Source organism: Crinia signifera, chromosome 12, assembly GCF_055691185.1.
Source record: "Crinia signifera chromosome 12, ASM5569118v1, whole genome shotgun sequence".
Classification (NCBI taxonomy): Eukaryota; Metazoa; Chordata; class Amphibia; order Anura; family Myobatrachidae; genus Crinia; species Crinia signifera.
Window position 1 is genome coordinate 23,735,635 of NC_139228.1, and position 15,117 is coordinate 23,750,751.

General features: G+C 46.6%; 1 protein-coding gene across 1 annotated transcript; it reads right to left on the bottom strand.

Annotated features, from left to right (window-relative positions):
* Positions 1-1,802: 1,802 nt before the first annotated feature.
* ERH (ERH mRNA splicing and mitosis factor) lies at positions 1,803-7,692 on the bottom strand. The gene is made up of 4 exons (XM_083165998.1): positions 7,540-7,692; positions 4,443-4,530; positions 3,153-3,273; positions 1,803-2,276 (listed from the first exon to the last, which is right to left on the bottom strand). The coding sequence occupies exons 1-4, from the start codon at positions 7,540-7,542 to the stop codon at positions 2,174-2,176; spliced, it is 315 nt and encodes a 104-aa protein (XP_083022124.1). The 5' UTR covers positions 7,543-7,692; the 3' UTR covers positions 1,803-2,173.
* Positions 7,693-15,117: the final 7,425 nt, after the last annotated feature.

Below are 15,117 nucleotides of genomic sequence, written 5' to 3' on the forward strand. Positions count from 1 at the left end.
GGGGACGCTGCGGGGGACACAGGCGGCATAGAGCCGCGCAGGGGGAGACGGCGGGAGCTGTCAGTATTGAATAAAAAAAAAAAAGCCCATACAATGCATGGGCGGCCTGTGATTGGCTGAGCGCTCTCTCAGCCAGTCAGCAATTGGCTGAGAGAGCGCTCAGCCAATCACAGGCAGCCCATTCATTGTATAGGCTTTTTTTTTCTACCACTGAGTCTGACAGCTCCCGCCGGCTCCCCCTGCCCGGCTCTATGCCGCCTGTGTCCCCCGCAGCGTCCCCAGCCACCCCCGCTCCCTCTACCGCCTCGCCGCACAGACGCTGGGGGGACACAGACGTGTCACCCGCAGCGTCCCCTGCTCCCGCCTCGCCGCACAGACGCTGGGGGGACACAGACGTGTCACCCGCAGCGTCCCCAGCCCCCCTGCTCCCGCCTCGCCGCACAGACGCTGGGGGGACACAGACGTGTCCCCCGCAGCGTACCCAGCCCCCCCTGCTCCCTCTACCGCCTCGCCGCACAGACGCTGGGGGGACACAGACGCTGTCCCCCGCAGCGTCCCCAGCAGCGGGGGACACAGAGTCCCCACCCCCCCCCCCCCCCTGCTCCCCGGGTTTTTTTACATGTGATAAATCGAGACGATTTATCACATGTAAAAAATGGCACATCAAGTGCCAGTCTAATCAAGCTCCCCCGGAGAGCAGCCGGGGAAGCTCAGGGGGAAGTCGGGGGCGACTTGTCCTAAGGACAAGTCGCCCTAGTGTATGGGGGCCTTTAGAGCCAGAAGCTTTTGTTGCCATAATGCAATCCAATACAAACACTTCCTTCACTCAGCACACTCTAACACAGCCACACAGATAGCAGTGTAAACCCAGCAGTGTAAAAGAAGGAAATACAATAGGGGGAGAGGAGCTCACCTTCCCCGAATTAGCCCACCTGAATACTCCAAGCGGGGACTCCTAAAAAGGAGAACCCCTTCACTCACCCAGCGCAGTGACACAGTCTGTCCAGTCTGGGATGAAAAACGCTTTGCTGTCCTGAAGCAGAAGGGCTCTGAAGAGGCACAACAAACAGAGGAAGGCAGCGTGGGCTTTAGGAAGGCAGCGTTTGCTGCACTGAGGATTTTTAACCTGGAGGAGACGCCCATGACACGCCTCCTCCTTCCTCCGTCCCAGCGCGCGCTGAGGACAGCGGCTCTGAGACACAGTCTGCCCCTCAGCTGGACCAGCGCGTGACTCTGATCCAGCAGTCACCCGGCGCCCAGCGCCCCAGTCCTGATCTCTCCGGCGGGTGACTAGCCAACAGAGCAGTAACACAAGCCGCGAGCGGCTGTGGCTGCTTCCCCACACCTAGAGTGCAGGCGGCTGAGGTCAGCAGCGTGCACCGCACGCAGTGCCGCTCTGACCTCCCAGAGAGCTTTATACACACTGCAGGCAGCCAGTCTAACACTCAGGCTGCCTGCACACTTCTATATAAAACAAAAAACGGACAACCAGAGACCCCTGCGGGAGCCTCTTGCCCAGGGATCCTACTCCTCCGGGCACTAAACTAAGACTGGAGTCTGAGGGGGGGATAGAGGGGGAGGAGCCACACCACACTTCAAGTTCTTAAAGTGCCAACTCCTCCATAACACCACACTATCCCCAGCGTAGTACTTCAGTGTCCCCAGAGGATGAAGGAGAAATGTGAGCGATGCTGGCATTTTAGCGGATACTTCGTACATCTCACAGATGTCGGCACTCAAAGGATTAAGCCGCATTATCTACGTACAAGTTCAGGAAGGATGGGAAATAAGTCAGACAATGATTATCTACCAAGTATTTTTTTTATTTTATTCATTTCACCTAAAATGTTACATTTGCGGCATAATTAATGCAGACAAAAAAAAAATAATGAAAATAAAAACCAGAAAATGGGCATCGAGAACCACTGCATAATCCAGCTACTCCGTATGGATAGAGCTGGATTCTGTAATGAGGGGTAACAAGGGAACAGTTGTAGTCCATACTGTGTGTTTGCATGTCAGCTGGAACAGAAACACCTTCCAACATAGGATAATTCCCGTATTGAGCTATAACGGTGCCGCGACGGCATGAACATAACACAAAACCACTATATTACAAAAACCCTCCTCCCTCTACCGCTCGCTGTACATATGCGCATCACCCACAGCGTTGTTATTTCCCAGCTTGCTGAGCCTGCCGACGGAGCAGGACATAAATCTTCTCTTTTATCCAGTCTTTGTTGTAGGGCTGATACGTCTGGGTGTCTGCGCGATACCTGAAGATAGACAGAAGTGATTTAATTTGTATACAGAATTGTTTTGACTGGAAAAGAAAGTTAAACCCACCAGGCTAACTAGCAGAAGATAGGACTGTGGTGAGCCACAGGTGGGAACCGATTCGATACACTAAAGGTTCTGCAAAACAGTCACTGCAGGGGAGGTCCACAAGCGGACAAAATAGAGGTACGGCCTTGGTGCTGACTGATTTGTCAGAGAGCTTGGTGGTAGATACTCAGCTACATAAGCAGCAGTCCTCGAGAAGAGGACTGCTGCCAGCAAATGAAATGCAAGCCAGATCTTTACCCTAAATGTAACAAATCACAATGTACCCAATGTCTCCCCACTAGGATGACTGAGACAACTTAAAATAAAAAACTTATAACAAAAAGAAGTCGTGCAAGTGTTGCATCACAGGCCTGTTTGTTGGAGTGTTGTCTATCTCTTGTGTCTACCAATGTATTATAGATGTGTAACCCAGTCTCATGACAGCTGCCAACTGAGAACCATCAAACTCCCCAAACACACCCACTCTGATATGTAATATTACACAAAGAATTAATTTAGCATCGCTCTTCAACACTTTGTGTAGTGCAAGGTAGACGTCCTAGGCTGCTATACTGGGACACTCACAAGTGCTGTTATTTAAACAATAACCTCTAGATCAGTGGCACAGTGGCCAGTCCTCCTTCCTAGGGTTATTTCCCATTATCCCTCTTCCTACCAATGTCCCAGAATGAGGACAACGTGTGAACGGTCCATAGCTGGATTTTATGATCAACCCATCCCCCCCATCACTGCCATACACATTATATTCAGCAGGAACTAGCAGACGCTCCCATAATGGTCTAATATACAGAGTATACAACACTTACACCAGACAGCTAAGATCTGCGAGGTCATCAATGAAGTCGAACAGCTGGCTGATATCATATGTGATGGACGGGCTGTTCGGATTCATTCTTTTTAAGTGTTCTTCATACATCTTACACACTCCTGCACAGAAAAGCAATTAAGCGTTATAAATCATTTCATTGCAAATTAGTAATAAGGGAGTTTTGTTGAGTAACAGCCATAGTGCGCCACTGTCCCAAGTAACACAGTATAAGTTGCCATGGGAACTGGCCAAGCTATACTATGTCACACAGCCGGCTTGGCTGCTATATTGAGGTACTTGGATGTTTTCAGCTTTGAAAAGAAATAAATCCAAACAGCAAAGGTTCCCAAACGTGATTCAAGGGCCCCCAACAATTTAAGCACTAATTAGGTCACCAGTGTCAAAGCATGGCTATACATAAAACATGAACTGTTAAGCTGCCTTAAATCCCATGTTTGGGAATGTATGCCATACACACTGCACACAAATGATAGCATTTTACATGCAAAGTAAGCCTTTCCGCCTTTGGAAACCCCACTGTTAAATACCCAACAGTTGGGAACCCGACTGATGGCTATTCTCCACGATCCCCATAGAGGGAGCATAGAACCTGTGCTTTGTAACACACACACTCCCCCCCGTTGGAACCCCAGCAGTCCGGATTCCAGTGTCGGACTAATGACCGTTAGAATCCTGAGTGTTGAAGCGTCATCCGGAACTACTATATATTTGAAGTCTTGTTCCTTATTTAAATCGAAATGACATTGCCCCTTGGTAATATTAATGGGTGTGGATGAGAGACAGTCAATAGGTCGACAGGGTCAAAAGGTCATGGATTTTTCACATTTGTTTTGTGCCAATAACATGAATCCCAAATTGGTGTAAGGCGTACTTTCATATGGCTCGCTTCGTTGGGCACACTATTATAGCCTCCTCTATGACGAGAAGGATCGTGATGTAAGAACAAGCCGGTCACAAAAAAAAACCTTTTGACCCAGCAAAGCTTTTCAGACCTTTTGAATGTCTATCTAGACACTGTAGATCTTTTGATCTCAATCCCATTAATAGAGCAAGAGGATGAAGAACAGAATGAGATCTGCCTTCTCCCTGACACGAATGCTGATAAAATGCTCAACAGCAAAAAAACGGATATAGTGAATTTCACATGAATGATAGCCCATGGGTCCAGACTCAAGAATCCTAGTTCTCGCGCAGTATTGTTGTCAGGGTACTAGACGTACACTACTTATAGAGTGACAAAGACATAACCGCCCAAAAAATTACATACCTTCCATACACTCATTGACAGATTCATAATCGGCATATGTTCTTCCTTCTGGTCTCTTTGTGGGCTGGACAAGCAAGATTGTGTGAGACTGGTGGGAGGAAAAAAAAACTTGTTAAAGGATTTTCATTTGATATTTCCAGATTAATTTTTAAAATAAATAATAACTATTAACCCCTTGAGTGGTGGGTTTTGCTGGGGCAGGACAAACCTACCAGGGTGGGTTTGTCCTGCCCCCAGCAAAACCCACCACAGATCATAACAAGCCGCCACCCTCACCTTTGCTCCGGCGTTAGTAAGCCGGAGCTCCCGTGCCGCCGCTGCCCCAGCCGCCTGTCAGTCATCAGACAGGCGGCAGGCTCTGGATGTTTCGTGGCGGCTCGGGAGGACTCGGGTGCCTGAACTCTCCCAAGTCCCCCCAAACATCCCGGAGCCTGCCGCCGACGTCACTACAGAAAGTTGATTGGCAGCGGGATAGCTCCGGCGTACGATCGCCGGGTACGCCGGAGCAGAGGGACCAGGGGGGGGTGGACGGGGGGTGACCCCTAAAGGTAGTGCGCCAGTGGTGCTCCTATGGAGGCACCACTGGCGCGCACCTACTACATAGTGGCTTGCCCAGAAATTTTCCGGGACAGCCCGCTGCGGCAGTGCAGCTGAGCCAGTAAAATTTCCGGCCATACCACTTAAGTGGTTAATGCATAGAGAGTGCCAAACGCATATTGATTTTCTAGTTAAAAAATGTGCCGTTTTGCCCGTACTGCTGCAATGAATAATACTGCTTATAGAAGAGTTTAAATGCCATATTTTGCCCAAATAAGACACATCGGTTTTACATCTAAAAAGCTCATTAATGGTTTAAAGGTACTTCTGAAATTTCACGGTGGCACTTCCCTGCAGATCACATCGTATGCAACTATCATATGCGATTTGCATACGAGTCGATCCGCGATGCACCCACACTATCCACGTCAGCCCGAAGTGTGGCGAGCGTAGCAAGGCCCACAAGGGAACGCTTCTTCCTGACCTGTTCATACCCCCACTATCCACGTCGGCGTGGAGTTGATTTTATAAAGTGAGGCGAGCGCAGCGAGGAAATGCGTCAAACGAGACGGAAGTGTGGACAGTGCACACGGATTACTTGACGTGTATTCCGCGGGGCTCGCCACACTTTATAAAATCAACTCCACGTCGATGTGGATAGTGGGGGTATCAACAGGTCAGGACGACGCGTACAGCAACCCCTTGCGAGGCACGCTGCGCTCGCCACGCTTCGGGCTGACGTGGATAGTGGGGGCATGCTAAATGGTATTGCAGATCGAATCGTATGCAACTATCACATGTGATTTGCATTGGGAAGTGCCGTCATGAAACTACACGGTTTAAATTATGCAGGACAGGTACCTGGAGAGGTTGTGTTGATGGGAGAGAAGTTGTAGATCTTGCAGCTGGGTGCATATCGGCATGATGTTAATGAAGAACAGAACAATCACTGTTCCATCCTTCACTAGCATATTAGAACGCTAGCAATATCATCAGGTTTAATGTGCATCACATTAAACCTAACATCGTCAGATGCGACTGTGGGGGCATACACACTGTGCTGTAAAAGTGATATTGCGGTTTGATCAGACACATTGAGCAATAACCTGTCCGGCATATCACCTATAATCACTCAGTGATGCATTGGACGATGTTAGATTTGATGCGCTGCATATCAAATCTGATGATATTGCTAGCATCACAATAAATGCTAATGAAGAATGGAACAATGATCGATCTGCCCTTCATTAACAATCCCTAGTGACGGTCATTTGTTCCCATTTTGGAATGAATACCCATCACTACGGTGTGTACCTCTGTGGCCCGTAAAAAAAAGTGGAGGGGGGAGGGGGGTTTGGGACCACAATTGAAAATCCAGCACACTGCTGGAACTGGGGGTGCCAGATTTTAGGTGGTGCATCTACATCACCTTTTGCATAGTTGCAGCTTTCATTGGTAGAGTAAACAGAATATACCAGCTTTCCACTCTGCACAACCTTACATATTAATTAACTACACAGGCCATATAACTGTAAGGGATTGGCACAGTACAACCTAATCAGCTGGCGAGATATATAGATATATATATATTTTTTATATATAATATATAACACACACACACACACACCACCGCCCTCACCATTCCTACAAATGTGGTCCAAACAGCACCCACACTTCCCTGGTTGGGGTGCAGTGGCCTGTGACCACATACTCTAGTAAATACAGGGGGCTCAGCACTAAATCATGAAATCTTGAATGCTCTTCTCATCTCCTTCCCATAAATATGAGATTGTCAATGTATCGTCCCCCCCGTCCCCCCCCCAAAAAAATTGAATGTGGGGTTTAAAAATAGGGCCATACACATGAAGCTCATTCTACCACCCCATCAGTAAACTCGCATATGATGAGGCAAATTTTGTCCCCATCGCTGTGCATTTTTGTTATGGATACAAGTTTTGGTGAAATTCGAAATGATTGAGGGATAAATTCAACACTTTGGAGTATGAACTTTGTTTCTGGCATGGTGTGGTCAGGGTCCTTGGAGATTATGGTTTTCAAAGCCAAAATTATTTTGCGTGGTATTGAGTACATCTATACACACACACACACACACACACCAAAGTAGTATAGGCCTCCAGCAGCCAGCCCCGGGTAACCACGATGGGACTGCATTACATATTGTGTGTGTGTGTGTGGGGGGGGGGGGTTGTCTCACACCTTGCAATGCTGTCCTAAGCAACCAAATGTTACCAACAATATTAGAAAACATTTTGCTATGGGCAACAGAAAGACTTTCCTTCAGAAGTCTAGGATCAGGCCATCTGTGTAACCCCGCAGCCGCCCGGGAGGGTTGCATCGGCATCCGCCCGGAGACCGCCGAGCGGCGTCCACCCCTGCCCCGGATACACAGGAGGGTCAGCTCGACAGATGCACATAAAGTCCGCACACGCGCATATACCATGTCCGGATTATATAGCTACGACACGTATATGCATCCCGCACCCTCAGCCCGCCATATGGCGGCACCTTCGCAATACACAGCGCCGCTCGCCGCACTCACCATGATAAGATCCTGCACAACACACACCGCAATACAACCGTAGTAGCACACACCGGAAGAACGCTCTATGGTTTCCGGCGGAAGTAGCGCTCCAGCACCGCATCACTTCGCAGAGAATCCAGGCGCTGCTTAGCCAGCAACAGGAAGTGACCTCACGCGCCACTGAACAGAACGGAAATGCTTGGCAGCCATGTCAGGTGCTGGCATTGTTCTGGCCTATCATCAATTCTAGGGGAACACCATTGTGTGGCATTTCTCAATGGACGGTCACGGAGGGTCAACAAGTTTCTCTCGTTTAGTAGTGTGTCAAAGCATTCCCACATGCCCTCCACCCAAACATCATTTTATATACCATATGATTTAATCAGGGACCTGACCCTCTCCTTCAGTGAGAAAATGATTGTAGTCTCCAGGATGAGCAGTCATCCGAGAACCTGAAAATGTATTACAGGTCGCATCATAGCACTCGTGCATCCATTGATTTGCCTGATCTGCATAACTCCAGGATCATTGCAAACTTTTTTTTGGGGGGTGGGGGGGGGGGGTGTCTTATAATGCACACCCTATATACATGAGGTGCTATCATGCTGGGACTTGTAGTTCTGTAAAGAGAAACACATGGTGCAGATGCATACTCCATATTATTAATCAATAATAGAGGTTCTTGGTATATCAATTGGCCAAGAAATATTTGCCCACCAACCAGCTTAACGGTGACCTCATTTCTGGTGGGTCCCTAATACTAAGTTTGGATCTGGGGCGCGGAACCCCAAAAAGGCCAGCAAAAGCCAGTCACCCCAGGGCAGCACACAAATGAAAAAGCTAAGCTATAAGTGTGTTAATAAGAAAGTAGCAGAAGCTAGAGGTTAAAATGTGTAGTGCTAGAGAAAGTATAATATTAGTGAAATATAAATAGTGCTAAATAAATGTTAGTGTTTGCCACCCTGAAAGCAACTCGGCTACGCCAACCCAAGGGGAGCCGTGCCCCAAATCCATCCCCAAGACTAGCAATAAGTGTCAATTCTTAGGTCTTACCTTCATTTTGTCTACAGTTTGCAGTCTGTGGCTACCAGGGACCAAGCTGGTGAAATAATATTCAGATGAGGTGGGCGGGGTGCTACTCTAAGTTGAAGGAGTCCCAACCTTCAGGTGTACAGGCGTACACAATTTTAGCTTATGGGGGGGGGGTTTGCAATGGAGTGTGCATCTGCACCGTATTTTTCTTTGCAGAACTACAAGTCCCAGCATGATAGCACCTCATGTATAAAGGGCAGGGGTAGCCAACTCCAGTCCCCGAGAGCTACCAAAAGTTCACGTTTCCCAGCTCACCTCGCATGACACAGGTGCACTCATTACTATCTGACACATTTTAAACGATCCACAGTTGGAGCTAAATACTTCAGTTGTGATTCTGTGAGGAGACCTGGAAAACGTTAACTGTTGGTAGCTCTCAAGGACTGGAGTTGGCTACCCCTGCCTTATATACATGAGGTGCTATCATGCTGGGACTTGTAGTTCTGCAAAGAAAAACATGGTGCAGATTAAAAATTCAAATATTTTCCTTTCTGTTGATTAAAAAAAAAGGGATCAGTACAAATAGCATCCAGTGCTTCTCAAAACTCTGGCCTTAAGCTCACTAAATTTGCGTACACACGGTGCCATTTTGACTATGCAATTTCCCTTGAACTCTCAGAGACCAGAACCACTGATTTTTACTGTATTTCCGTGCCATTTTGACTATACTAGAACACTAGATTGTATGGGGAAAATACTTCCGGTGGGGGCCGGGGATGGTCGCAAACATGTGGAGCTCTCGGCTCCCTTCCCCTGGCCTCCGGAGAAGGGGTGCTCCATCGTGCGGCTAGAGGAGGTCGGATTGCAAGCAGTACGGAGGTGAGGTTGGGAGGAGGGAAGTGGATAGACCCCATGACCTCGCAAAATGCAGCAATGGCACCCCTCCCCGGATCACAGAGGATGGAGGTGCGGTTGAGAGGAAAGAGGAGGGTAGCGGATGGCCCCCGGCGTGGCAGCCCCCAGCCTGGAGACAGGCGCGGCAGCCCCTCGGCCTGGAGAGAGGCAGCACAATGACGGCCATGACCACCAGCCGTGGCCCCCCAGCAGTAGGATGCGGTGGCGGCGCTTATTTCTTACCTGTTGCAACGATCAAGTTGCACCACTGATAGCTGTCTAGGCGCTGTACAGCTCAGCAAATATATGTTGCCTGTGTCTCCCCTGTACATGTCCATCACCCTCCACAGGGTACATCTAGCGTATATTTGTATGTGTTATGTATATCTGTACTGTCACTGTTTAACTGTTACGAACCTGGCTGTTGCACAGCAATCCAAATCTAATTCCTAGTATACGCAAGTATACCTGGCCAATAAAGCAGACTCTGATTCTGATAAAATATAGGCCCTTATTCAGATCTGAGCGCAGTACAAATTAGTTCTCAAATGGGCAAAACCATATGCACTGCAGGTGGGGCAGATGTAGCATGTGCAGAGAGTTACATTTGGGTGGGGTGTGTTGAAACTGAAATCTAAATTGCAGTGTAAAAATAATGCAGTCAGTATTTACCCTGCACAGAAACAAAATAGCTCGCTCAAATTTAACTCTCTTTATACATATAACATCTGCCCAACCTGCAGTGCACATGGTTTTGCCCATTTTGAGAACAAATTTGAACTGTGATCAGATCTGAATAGTCCAAATTGAACTGCTTGTACAGTCTATTTTTAATTTCAATAACAGTGTCTGTGCATCAGCATAGCAATCTGTATGCATTTTACATAGTAGGTAAGGCTGAAAAAAGACTTGCGTCCATCTAGTTCAACCTGGTATTTTGTGGGAGCACACAAGACAACAGGCGTTTCCGAAACACTCAGGGGGAGGGCCTCTGCAGCTACGTAATGTCACACGCAGCCACTGTGACCCGAAACATGGCTGTTCCGCACCTGACTTTGCAGCTCGGCTGTGGCACCAGAAATCAGCCAGTAGTGTGAGCGCTCTCTTGTGTAGCATATCGCTTGCATGTTAGTGATGTGCTAACAAAATCTATAATGGTGGGTTGTGACTAGTTCCCCTTCGCCATAGAAAAAGGTAGTGGAGCACCCCTCAAGTGGGATCATATTAATAGTAGTAGTAGTAGTACGTTTATTTATAAGGCGCCGCAAAGTGTCCGCAGCGCCGTACATAGCAAACAAAAAAAAAAAATTACAAGGTAACGTACAGGGTGTGTTGAAAGATACAGTATAAATAGGGGTATAGCTGGTAGAACTAAAATCAGCATCAGTTCAGAAGTAGGTGTCAAAATTGTCAAGGAGACTGAAGATGAAGTAGAGGAAGGGAAGAACAGGACAGGAGCACAGGTGAGGTAATGAGGTAGGGTGAGTACGTGAGGAAGGAGGGCCCTGCTCATAAGAGTGAACATACTAAAAATAGGTGGGTGGACGAACGAAATACAATAGGATAAGTAGGAACGGAGGGGAACGGAGGCAGGATAGGAGGATCAAAAGAGGTTAGGAGGAGGGATAGGCTAGTCGAAAAAAGTGGGTTTTGAGGGAGCGCTTGAAGGAGGTAAGGGAATCAGATAGCCTGATGGGTGGCGGGAGGTTGTTCCAGTGCAGGGGGGCAGCGCGAGAGAAATCTTGGACACGGGAGTGGGAGGAGGTGATTAGGTGAGAGGTCAGTCGGCGGTCAGCGATGGAGCGAAGAGGACGGGAGGGAGTGTGGATAGAGATCAGTGAAGAGAGGTAGGGAGCTGTGGAGGAGGAGAGAGCCTTGTAGGTGGTGGTGAGGAGTTTAAAGAGAACTCGGAAAGGAATGGGGAGCCAGTGAAGAGATAAACAACAATATGTGCCCTACCATACATTTATATGGGGGGTGGAAAGTCCATGTACCTTTATGCAGTCTGAGAGGATGAATGTGATCACACCTTCGTAATCCGGGACCTTAAAATTAAAATAAATTATATTTTGTGTAAGTCTATTGGTTAAATGAACATTCCGTTATCAGGATTGGGTAAAATAAAGATCTTCTTTTATAACCCAGGTGTCTTCTTTGGTTCTTCCAAGGGTCACCACATGCACTTCATGTAAATTTACACTCACATGTATGCTTACATGCATAAAGTGGAGGACATTCACATCAAGGTATCTTTATATGGATTAAATGTCACTTCTAATCCTACCAGACTTCCAAAGGTGCTTACATGTATGCTTACGTTTATTCAGCCACGGATCCTCTTATAAAGGTATCTTTAGTCTCCAAGAAAACCTTCCATCCAGTGATAAATGTAAAAAGTTTTTTATTTTTTTAACAATTATCACCGAAAAAATACAGTAGAGTAATAAAAAGTCTCCTTATACCCCTTACTTGTCCCTGGGAGTAAAAAGATGGAACCCCGGGATAGCTCACCAGTTCAAAGCAGGGAATATTGAGGAAGTCAATTTAAAAAATGTCAGGACACAATTGACGAAATCAACTCAGTAATATCCCACCTCCCTAATGGAAAATCCCCAGGGCCTGACGGTTTTACAGGAGAATATTATAAAATTCTACAAACCCACATCACACCTTCGTTATTGGAATTCTATCAAAAAGCATATAAAGATGGTATAACATCTTCATGTTTTAACGAAGCTTTCATTACACTCCTCCCAAAGCCAGACAGGGACCCTCAATTACTTTCATCATATCGCCCAATAAGTTTACTAAATGTAGACTATAAAATCCTAACTAAAATCATGTCCACGAGACTACAATCTATCCTACCGGATATCCTAACCCAATCCCAAATGGGTTTTGTAAGGGGCAGACACTCCGTTAAGGCAGTACGTGCGGCCTTGGCGGCGACCATAGCTTCACATAATACGCCTAACACCAGAAACATGCTTCTGAGTTTGGATGCCAATAAAGCATTTGACATGATACTGTGGCCCCACCTATTTTAAGTCTTAGAAAGCAGAGGATTTAGCCGAGACTTCATCAAATTCATACAAACAATTTACCATAACCCATCCGCATCACTACTGATAAATGGCACTAAAGGCAACCGGTTCCATCTGGGGAAGGGAACTAGACAAGGGTGTCCACTGTCACCGCTATTATTTAACTTAGCCCTGGACCCAATCCTAAGGACATTAGAAACATGGGCAGATTTTAAAGGAGTAAAAATAGGCACGCAGGAGTTAAAATTGTCAGCTTTCGCAGACGATATCCTTCTTTATATCTCGGATCCTGAGCTGTCCTTACCTATGATCTTAAACAAATTAAATTCTTTTGAGAGAATTACCGGCTTTAGCATTAATTTGGACAAATCTTCAGCCCTACTGCTTTATGGCCCTAAAAAACCACCATCCTGGACATCACAATATCAATTTAAATGGCAAAGGGAATGCATCACATATCTGGGAATATCAATACCCCGAGACCCAACCATGCTATACACGCTAAACATACACAAAGCAATTAAAGCTCTCTCGAACGACATTACAAAATGGGAAAACCTTCCCTTATCCTACCTAGGAAGGGCTAATCTACTGAAAATGGTGGCAATCCCAAAATTGCTCTGCCCCTTGCAAATGGCACCTATTATTTTAACACAAAAAGACACCCAACAAATCACACGCATCATACGCAAATTCATCTGGGCAAACGGCCGCCCTCGTATAGCCATAAGGAAACTCATGCAACCTGTATTTAACGGAGGGGCAAACTTCCCTGACATAGTCACATACAACCATGCAGCCTTGTTCAGACATGTACGGGATTGGATAAATAACAGTTCGGTATATACGAACACGTCCCTGGAACAAGAATTCTTGCACGACATAAATCTAGTAAGTTTCCTACACTTACATGATCAGGAACTGACAACTCAGATAAAAAACAACCCCCTACTATGGCCCACGAAAAGAATCTGGCACATACTAAGACACAAAACTGGACTGAACCAGTATCACTCCCTTTTCCTACCTCTCCTGAGGAACCCAACGTTCCTGGATGGCATGGCTGCTCGCCCCTACACAATATGGGCCGCCGAGGGAATAGGGTCAATCAGTGCCTTGGTATCGAAGGAGGAAAAAAGAGCCTTGCGTTTTTCTGAATTAACTGCTGCCTTCCCAATGGTCAGACCATACCCACTGGCCTTCCAACAAATGATCTTTTATGTATCACATGTATTACGGCATTTCACAGAAAGGGATTGGTATAATGCCCTGGACACCATGATAACCTATCAGGTCCCGGTGTCAAGGGCAATATCCATACAGTATACTTTTCTAAGGCAAATTATAGACCATACGAAGATCAAAGGTGGAATGGCCACATGGCTAGACCACTTTCCCACACTCTCCATGCAACAATTACAAAAGGGTCTTTTGTTTTCTAGACAAACCCTTAGGGCCAACATGTACACGGAGTTATTCCTGAACACTTATCACAACTCGTATTTGTCCCCAGTCAGACGTTTTCATATGAAAACATCAAATTCCCATAGATGCCCAAAATGCCAAGCAGAAAATGCGGACACGTACCACTGCTTATGGGCATGTCCAATAATCCGCCACTTTTGGCTATCAATTAAGAAATACGCAGGAAATAAACTTAATACGCAGGTCCCATTCACACCAGAGTGGGCAGTCCTTGGGATACTTGATCCAAATACCAGAATGACAAGGGACACAAAGAAGTTATTATTGGCCCTAAGTGCGGCAGGCAGAAAGACCATACTCCAGGGATGGATCGAACCCACCCCTCCCCAGTTCCCCCTATTTCGCTCAAAACTGCACTTTCTTTTTCGAATGGACTGGGTAGAGGCGGTGGTGGACAAGGGCAAAAGGGTTGAAAATTTTTTCACATTATGGGACTCCTACATAACCACCCTCCCGTTGAATACCAGGAAAACAATTCATATTAGCCTGAAGGATACAACCTGGTATATGACCAGAGTGGCAGCACAAGACCCACCAATACAAATGTAAATCACAAAATTGAATGACTACAAATGCATACTTGAATATATGTATTTATTGGAAACAGTTATTGTAATAACGTATACAAAGGAAGATAATAACAGTTTGTAACCATCACTTATGTATCTTGTAATGTGCACGAAATGTCTCAATAAAAAAGTTTGTTAAAAAAAAAAAAAAAAAAAAATGTCAGGAAGGCACCTCACCAACGCGTTTCGCCCTGGTGGTCTTTTTCAAGGTGGTCAACCTTGAAAAAGACCATCAGGTCGAAACGCTTGGTGAGGTGCCTTCCTAAAAAAATTTAAATGTATGGTAGGGCACATATTGTTGTATTAATTTGATCCCACTTGAGGGGCGCTCCGCTACCTTTTTTCTATTGAGTATTTCTCTGTAACCAGGCCGATAATACCTGGTCGTAGTGTATAGAGCTGACCCTATTATTTGCGCCGGAATAGTATATTGTGGTATATATTGCCTTCACCGTAAGGACCTGGGGAGGGGGTGGGGAGAGGAGAGTAGGAACAAGGTCGGAACAAGGGACCCAAATGGACAGTCGCCACGCTTCTGGCACGTTCCTTCACTATCAACGCCACCACTGGTG

Coding starts and splice junctions, on each gene's coding strand:
- ERH (XM_083165998.1), bottom strand. Junction 3,274..4,442: donor TGTCAATGAGTGTATGGAAG/GTATGTAATTTT, acceptor TTTTCTGTGCAG/GAGTGTGTAAGATGTATGAA. Junction 2,277..3,152: donor GCAGATCTTAGCTGTCTGGT/GTAAGTGTTGTA, acceptor GTCTATCTTCAG/GTATCGCGCAGACACCCAGA.